The 9125-nt window shown below is 47.3% G+C and overlaps 1 protein-coding gene across 1 annotated transcript; it reads right to left on the bottom strand.

Annotated features, from left to right (window-relative positions):
• Positions 1–3890: 3890 nt before the first annotated feature.
• LOC119108869 (cilia- and flagella-associated protein 20) lies at positions 3891–8639 on the bottom strand. Its single transcript, XM_037232413.1, has 5 exons — positions 8262–8639; positions 7691–7770; positions 7212–7323; positions 6027–6143; positions 3891–4670 (listed from the first exon to the last, which is right to left on the bottom strand). Exons 1-5 carry the CDS (start codon positions 8343–8345, stop codon positions 4482–4484), a joined length of 582 nt encoding a protein of 193 aa, XP_037088308.1. The 5' UTR covers positions 8346–8639; the 3' UTR covers positions 3891–4481.
• Between the last annotated feature and the right edge of the window lie 486 nt (positions 8640–9125).

Genomic DNA, 9125 nt, shown 5'->3' with positions numbered 1-9125 from the left:
ATTTTGGAAGTATGCACAGTCCGCTCTGCGAACATCCCATCGGCGATATTGGCGTCTCCGCGATGGTGTGAGCGGCCCCTCTGCCGATTGGTCCCCACCATCTGGAGCCCATAAACCCACGTGGGTTTATGGGGACACGCGGGCGGGGACGCACGGTCCCTGCCGAGCAGTCTGCGCTCAGGCTCCGACGGCGCGGCTCGACGCGAGGCGCGTCAGCGTTTACGACGACGACGACGACCTTGGAGTGTGCGACGCCGCCTTTCCAACCCCTCTCTTACCTTTGCCTTGCAAGTATTTGGCTAATACAATCTTCCTTTTCAACGTTCGTTTTCGAATCAAGTCGATGGTCCTCCGGAATACTAACGAACTCTTACGCACGAACACCCGTAAAAACGAGCGTCCGGCGCCGCTTGTGTTGCGCCTCCTCGATGCAATTCCTTTTCATGTCCAAAAAGAAGCCGTAAAAAGTGACGCAAACGCATTCTGCATATGTGGAGCACGTCTTGGTAGATGACGTAATGTTTGAACGGGGATATACCGCGCTACTACTGCGCAGCGGAATGATTACAAACGGGGGCGGTATTTCATGAAGGGGGGCGGGGGGGGGGGGGGGCACGCAATATTGTGGTGCCCGCTGGAGTCGAGCCGGTGCCCCCGCTGCCCGCTTGGGACCCCCTCCAAAAAAATTATGCCATTAAATTTGAAGATAAAAGGGACATGTACCTTACATCCCCAACTTTCTAGCCAAAGTAGCGCCAGCTTTTAGCCTTAGTTTTTTATAGCTTTTTAGCCCTCGTTTTCTAAGGGCTGCGCAGTGTAACATGGGTTCCAAAACTTATGCTATCTATTATATGCATATATATATATATATATATATATATATATATATATATATATATATATATATAATAGTAAATACGGGACCCCACGCAAACAATATGCACGACCTTACGGTAGCATGACTAGCAGTCCTCATCTTAATTTCATTCCAGTTGAATGCTCCAGGAAAACCCAATGTTCCGTTGGCGGTAAAAGTTCGTCATGTATGCATCAAATGATTGGAAATGAAATGAAAAATGGGCAAGATATCAAATCCCCAGGAACTTTATTACAGGGGAAGTTCAGGTGGGATAATCAAAAGGTAAGATTTCAGACCGGTTCATTGGACACCTCAATCGCGCACGTATACGGAAGGTGTGTACATCGTTACGAGGGAAACGTGACAGGTAAACACGTTAAGTATACCTAATGTCGAATTAGGTAATTGCATCGCGTGCGTAGTTTGATAGCTGCGGCATTGCACAAGAAACACTAGCTGTAAAGGAGACATTTTACCGGCAGGAGACAAACGCTCATATATTTAAATTGTTGCGCGCAATCGTCAACTTTGTTCGAGGCAAGTAAGCATGCATTATCTTGGGACGTCACATGAGCAGAGTTTTTCACGTGAAGTACATCTAGGAATGGCGCTTTAGTCATTGCCTTGAAGACCTTGACCTAATTCTTGGTGCTGGTCATCTATGATTTCAAATTTAACTGTCTGTATTTCGATCAGCTCTCCGTACGTGCTGGATATGGGGTGTTTCTATGGTACCGTATTGAAGAATGCTCACTCTCATTCAACGATATTCACTACTGAACACGAAACGTTTTTGATGTTAGCTTGCTATTGCTGACAAAACCATCCCATAGTAACTGTTCGTGCGAAAGAGTTCGTTAGTATTCCGGAGGACCATTGACTTGAGACGTTGAAAGCAAAGAGTCTCTATTAGCCAAAGAGCTGCAAGGCAAAGGTATGAGAGGGGTTGGAAGGGTCGCACACTCCGAAGTCGTCGTCGTCGTCGTACACGCTGTCGCGGCTCGCGTCGAGCCGCGCCGTCGGAGCCTGAGTGTGGACTGCTCGGCAGGGACCGTGCGTCCCCCCGCCCGCGTGTCCCCATAAACCCACGTGGGTTTATGGGCCCCAGATGGTGGGAACCAATCGGCAGAGGGGCCGCTCACACCCTCGCGGAGCCGCCGCCGCCGCGCCGACAGCGACGGCCCGTTTGCTCGCCAACAATAACCACAATGCTGGTGTGCGATGCCGGAAAAGATCATTAATCCAAACTCATTTGTTATTTGATCTTGTTTGAACTTATTAACCCGACCTTATGTCTGAATGATGCTGACAATCGAGCAGTCAAGATCGGCGTCCAGAATTGCCCACTGCTGGTGTCGATTTCGACAATCATATTTTCGGGCACTGCGCGGCTGCAATTCCATTTCATATTCCGCCTCCTCTCAATGTTTTTTTTAACAGCCCAAAATGCAGACAAACCTTACCGAGCTCAACTTTGACAATCAGCGATTAATGCTCGGGGCGCCACCTCCATCCGGCTCCATTGCGTCGTGGAGCGGACATGGATTTGTTTCTAAGCTTGTAATCCGGCCAGCCAGCCTCAAGCGCGTGGTCTTCGTAATGGTATCGACTGTATGCGCGCGGCCGGCGCTGGGCGGGGCAACGCGGTCTGCCAACAAAGACAATTATTCATACCCTGGCGGCCGCTCCAGGAACTAGTTTGGAAGCCTTGGTCTTTGGACAGTCTGTACCTTGGACAATACGTACATTGGACATTCTGTACTTTGGACATTCTGTACCTTTGGACATTCTGTACCTTGGACAATAAGATGCGGACCCGGTGAAAACTCTTAATACCGTAAAAAACAATCACGCCTCCCTGGTTCGAGAACACACCCAGTGGGTAACGGTAAGTTCTTAAAAAAAACACGGCAAGAAACGTATGCCCTGCTGCAGGCCTCACTGGCAAGCCAACAAATTACAAAGTGCTTAACAGCAGCGTTCGAGCGGCCGAAATTGCACGCCAAATCTGACCCACAGACGCAAAAATCCGTGCCCAAACCGGCAATGATCAGTGCGTTTTTGCGGAGGAGTGCGTCCCACCCTGTGGCACGTGCTTAAAGCCGACGTCAGGACGATCGAAGGTGAAAGAACGAAGCTACTTGTGAAGTTAAGTGAAAGAACGAAGCTGCTTTCACCTTCTATGGCCGCAGTAGAATCACCATCAATGCAAGTAAATGACGGTTTTGTACATATTGTATGGTCTTACTAAGACTGCAACAAGTAAGATGTCATTGAATTCGGTTATTGGAACTGACAAGATTCATTTACGTTTGCCTGATACTAGGTAAAAATGCCCATTCTTTTTTGGCAGGGCCCATTCGCCCACTCTTTGTAGATGCATAGTGCAATGGGCAAAGTAGGACTTGCCTCATGAAGAGAGGGACCTACCATGCGGCAGCACAGCAGCACAGGTCAACATGTAAAACGAAATTAGTGGCATGAGGAAATAACTCGCGGCCCTATTCATGTGTGTGAAGACAAAATTTGTTTCCATGAAACTCCAGGCACCCGTAAACACCTTTGAAAGTTTTGGCTACAGCTATTCCTACCAACTCATTATATTATCAACACAGCATTTTGGCAGAATAAAACATGCAAGCAAAGGTTCCATGCTTGAGCTCAATGTAAAATAATCATCTCTAAGAATCGAATTGAGTCTCGTCTTATTACTAGACAGGTTGACATCCATTCCGTCATTTATTACCATCAGTTCTTCAAAGTGTCGCCTTTGAACCTTTAGTTTCGCTGGTGACTTCTGACTGTTTGGGGCCCGAGTTGATTCCGCCGAATCAAGTCACAAGAATCAACAGTCAAGTCGTATTGTCAACAGTCAAGTCGTATTGAGTCATCGCAAGAGCTAGGGATTCGTATCAAGGTTCATTCAGAGGAAATGCGATTCTTGATTCCATTCAAAACCTGATTCCCTTCATAAGCAAGCCTGCCGCGAGGCGTCTTTCCTTCCATTGAACTCGGTGGAAAACACGTCAAATGAGATACACGGGTGATTTATGCACGAACATAATGATAAACAGTCAATGGACCATCAACGCAAACAGAGCATGAAACATCACAGATTGTGCTCGAACGTAGCCTGGTGCACCACGCGCAGCCCGTAAGCGCGCCTAACCGGCCCTGCAGCGGTCCCGGTTGACAACGGGGGAGACACGCGAGTCGACGGGATCCCGAAAGCCCGAGCATTGCTGGCATCAACGCGTCTGTGAGTCTCAAGCCTCCGGACTCGTCCTGGCTTCAGCACCAGATTTGGGCTTGAGATCTAAACAGCCGAACCCAACGGACCAAAGAAGACACTACAGCCCGAGCGCCTTGGGGTCAGGATAATACCGATATCAAAACAGCATTTCAACAAGATGCAGTCAATCCTTCGCCGCCAGCTGGCTCCAATTTCGTTGATGACCAATGGCAGCACGACCAACGGTGACAATTTCCTCGCATCCTACCGGACGTGCCAAGAGAACGAGCCAAACCAAACTTGGCGGAAATCCCATCTCAGCAGCTACGCCCCTTTCGTGGCTGTCGCCAGCAGCTCACGTGCTATGGCCACGCGCCGCATGTGGCCCACTCACACCTTGGCCTTGGACTGGACGGGCAAGTAGAGCTTGAACTCTGCGGGCAGCTCGTCCTCCGAGTAGAGCCGGTCCGAGAAGTAGATGCGCCGGATACGGCAGTTGGCATGGATCTGCACACGCAGCGTCTCCACGTAGTTGGTGCCGTAGGCGCGCCGCGTGAAATCGGCCAGGTTGAACTGGATCTGCGCGGCGGAGAGGGTACGATCACGATACGGTGCAGCTTCCGGTCACGAGTACTCAGTGCTGTACAGGCGCTGATCTGCGTTCTTTTGTAACGCCCCCCTCGCATACACACATACGCACACACACCAACGTTGCTTTGGGCATCTCAATGCCGGCTTCATTTATACAATATTTTCCCCCTGAAATATTGCAAAAACTATGAGAATAATTCGACAACACACAACGCCTACTCTTCTTGGTCAAAAATGCCGGGTCATTCCTAATATGCTGCTAATGACTTCCAGACGGTTCAGTCAGCGTGTGAAAACTGTATGTCAGAAAAGACCGCGACAGTAGTCTAACAAGAGAAAAGCTGATACGCACCACCACTTTTCTTGTTAGATGCAGTGGAAACCCATGGTGTTTGAAGCCTTGCACGTTAGAGATCATGATCGTGCCATCGACAGACACGTCGACGAGGGATGTACTCTCGCTGTGTAATGGACAGTCTCCGGCACCCAGGGCGTAATGTAGTGCAAGAGGCCAGGGGCAAACGCCTTTGTCAAACGTATCGGTCACATAGCGTCCGTCCTTAGACGTGATTCGGAGCAGATTTGGCAAGGTGTGCATCATGGCACCCTAGGCTTACCCCTTCCTGAACCCTTCACACAAACAATGCTTCTTCTGTACTCTTAAAGGGAATGTGCTAGATTTGGAGACATTGAAGCACCAGATGTGATGAAATGAGCTCACTTATAACTATTCATACACTCTTGTGTGGAGAAGACTGCTCTAACCACCATAATTTCTCTGTTTAGTAAACATGCTCCTCCACATGTCATTACTATGTCACCATACCTTGCATAACATTGATTGGGAGCCAGTTAACGGCCGCTGTATCTGGAAATGGTACCCAGGAACGCCAGACATCAACGACTCAACAATTATGCCTTTCTTGGCCTTAATTGCTGCATGGCCATTGAAATGACAGGGCTTAAATGACATTCTTGCCATATCATCGATGCCTGGGTGACCTAAAAATAGTCTGCACGAAAAAATCTGCACACCTTCGCGGCCGTGTAGCTAAGAAGCTAGATGGGTTCAGGTCTTAAGGTCAGGGCTGTGAACTTATAAACTGAATACTAATCTGCACATTTCACATTAACTGAAGTTCTATAACACCAACTACAAGCTTACTAAGCAGCAGCATTTGACTGAAGATGGCAAACGTTTCTGCATGTGAGGAACCATCGATTTGTAACCATTGGCACACCTGGCTCCATCGATGACACCAAGCTGGTCGCATACAACACGTGATTTACTGGCGATAATGAACTGGGTTCAACACACTTGAACTGCCCGGTTTTACTGCTCACCTGGTTCCAGCCATCATCCAGTCGCATGGGCATCGTACAGATGAACGGCTTGACTCGGGTCGTGGACTGGTAGTTGGACGCCCGGAAGCGCCGGCGCACGTTCTTGTCATCCAGCACCTGAGCGAAAGAGCATGCACTACTCAGTGCAACAACAGTACCAATGGAAATTCAATTTTGTTATTGTCTCAGTCTGTCGTGTTGTGTGGGCCATGGCTCTAAGTGTAGCTTAGGATGGGTTCTACCTGTGAAGTGACCCAGTTCAGTCTATCTTCATCCTATGAAGAACTGATCTCTGCAAGGGTCCTAGTTAGCAAACAACTCCAGCCAAGATGGGTTTAACTCCATGACAGCTCACAAAATGTCATTTATGATGAGCTGGAGACTTCGTAATGGAAACAAGAGTATGGTATACAGTAGACAACTTTGAAAAAGCCTCACATCTGCCCCTTCACTGTCAATTAACAACACGCCTAATAGCTTTTGGATCAGACTGCGCTGAGGTGGACATTGGCTAGCGATATGTACATCTGTACACCATTAAGTTTTCCACACTGTGCAACCAGACTCATGTGCTATCTTCTCATGTTGCTGATATACAACATAAACTACTAAGAATGCCCCAAAATGCTGGCCAGTCTACCAAAACATTTTTTCCACTTTTTATGCCCAATCTTTGTCCTGATTTCCTTTCATTATGATGTCAAGCATGTACCATTTCCACACTTGCATCATGCATAGGCTATTAGCAAAATGTTTAAGCATGACATGTCAGAACATCAGTCAGATTCAGCCAGTTTGTATTTCAAACTATGGGTGCTGAAAGGCTGTGCAGTCATGCCCCCTAGAGCTCAAATGGCCAACCAGAGCTTCAAACCATAGCGAGCCAACCATCCAGCAAAAGGTAGGCAAAATAGCTGTGATGTCTCAGGGTGCCAGTGCACCACTTCCCACAAACAATTTGAGAAACATTCATAGTGCGCAGGTCAGGTTACATCAAACTAGTGAAAGTTGTAATCTGCCTACACAGCCCACATTCCAATGACAAATTCTGGGTCCAGCTTATTATGCTTGTAAACTGCATACAGTCTTATAAGCCACTTCCTCTTATATCAAGAACAAAACTGAAGAAAACTAAAATGTCACCTGACAATAGCTGGTTTATGTCCCCAACTACCATCACTTTACCTGGACTTCAAAAGTGAAATACTTCTTTAGATTTTTGATGATCATCACCAGGAAGGGGAGCTTGATTCCCAGGGTCTTCTTTGGGTCTGCCGGGCATGTGATGAAGGTAGTGCTGGGAAAAAAGTTGGTTGTGAAGAAGAAAATTGTCTATAAACACTGCTTCCCTGGTAACTGCACAGCTCACTATAGCTGTTTACTCCTCAGTCCAGGCTCAGGCAGCACTAATTTTCTTCCCATTCTCTGGCAGCATCCAAGTCACATGAAATACAAAATTTGACAAAAGTTTCTTTCTGGCTCTATTTTCCAAATCAGTCAAAATCTGGGGGGCCAAGGCATTTGATGTGTCCAGCTTAAGTAATAACAGGAAGACACACCCAATTTCATTAACAAAACTAAGCTCATGCCTAAGGCTACAGCACCATGGTTGGTTTTCAGTGTGTGGGCATGAATGGAAATAAACACTAGAAGCACCAACCTACCTGACATTTGTACCAACAATCTCCAGTACTAATGACTGGATATCATTGTCAGTTATCCTCTTGATGTGCCCATTGCGAACCTGGCAAAAGCAGGATACAGAGCTCAGTATTTTCAAAATCTATTGTGCAGCATGATTTTATGTTTGTTACAGTGCAAGGAGCTTCCAAAACCTTATATTTCTGTCTTCATTATATTAAGTACAAATACTTTCAACTCAGCATTGGTTTAAAACACCAGCCAGCTTGCATACCTCAGGTCATGATAGCTTGGCATTGATGTAATTGAACATCATCTAACACATATAACAAATCATTCTGAGCCTGGGCTTTGACTAGCAGAGCAGCATGACAGCATGACAAGGACTTCAGTTCATAAAAAACATCATATGCTATCCAACAAAAGTGGTGCATGCTACAGAATCGCCCAGAAACAGCAGTGTATGATGCCATACGAGCAAAGAGCACAACCAACAAGTGAGCATTTTCTGAGTACCTACACTCTGCACACTCAATGCCTTGAAAATATTACTACCCTACTGGACACTGCAAACGAACCGCATTGGACACTGACCTTTTTATCCCAGATTTGAAGTGGCTTACTTCCAATGCTGTACAATATCGAGAGGAATCCACTTTGAAATGTATTCTTGAACATATCTATACCTTCTCCTCAAACGTAAGTACCACGATCACTCGAACCCCAGCCGCTTTACAACGACGCGGCGGATGAAAATGAAGGAACACTGACCCCGATTCAATCTGCTCGAAAATATGCAACGGTCCGCGCAGAAATATTTTGGATGAATACCTTTCCTGCTATTAATTCGCACCGGTTGGGACACACGCGGTGGCAAACAATTCTCGCCAACCGTAAGTGCAATCCTAGTTACAAATGCGCTTCAGGAATCAGTATGTTAAATGCTTTGCATTACAGCCAATCAGCGTGGGCCTACTTGGTGATCTACCGCTTACGTGGGAGCGTGGAATGTTTAGTTTGTGGTATCCATGGAAACGACCAAGGCAAATATGACGCGATACTTGCGGTGATTGCGGTCGTGATTTGCGGCATTCGTGGCGCGCTACGGTCAACAGGGTAGAATGAAATGATTATGAGTGGGATTCGGTCAGCTCCTGCGCCTTGAGTCGGGTTGTGTCACCAGCAGTTGCACCTTCGATATATGTTTAAAGATCAGATGATTCTGTATGAAAGGTGATTATCCCTCGCACCGACGGCATTCAATGCGGCTTCCCTGCGTTTGGCCGGGCGAATAACCCTAAACGTTCACGGACGGACGAGCGCGGAAAATTGAACTTCGCGGAATACCAAACTCAGGCAAATTATTGACTGAACTGTCGACCTTAGGCCAACAGCGGAGACCAGGAACTAAACGGGGTGATGAACGCTGGCCCATTCCCCGGTATTACAAGCGTGTAG

The sequence above is a fragment of the Pollicipes pollicipes genome, unplaced genomic scaffold (genome assembly GCF_011947565.3).
Source record: "Pollicipes pollicipes isolate AB1234 unplaced genomic scaffold, Ppol_2.1 Scaffold_691;HRSCAF=793_pilon_pilon_pilon, whole genome shotgun sequence".
NCBI classification, from domain to species: Eukaryota; Metazoa; Arthropoda; class Thecostraca; order Pollicipedomorpha; family Pollicipedidae; genus Pollicipes; species Pollicipes pollicipes.
Note: the sequence above shows the minus strand (reverse complement) of the source record. Positions and strands in the feature narration are given on the sequence as shown.

What these genes read in the sequence shown, in the direction of transcription:
- LOC119108869 (XM_037232413.1), bottom strand. Translation starts at nt 8,345, where the DNA reads ATGTTCAAGAATACATTTCAAAGTGGATTCCTCTCGATATTGTACAGC. An exon ending in TTCAAATCTGGGATAAAAAG is followed by an intron (nt 7,771 to 8,261) that starts GTCAGTGTCCAA and finishes TGCTTTTGCCAG; the next exon opens with GTTCGCAATGGGCACATCAA. An exon ending in ATTGTTGGTACAAATGTCAG is followed by an intron (nt 7,324 to 7,690) that starts GTAGGTTGGTGC and finishes CTTTTTTCCCAG; the next exon opens with CACTACCTTCATCACATGCC.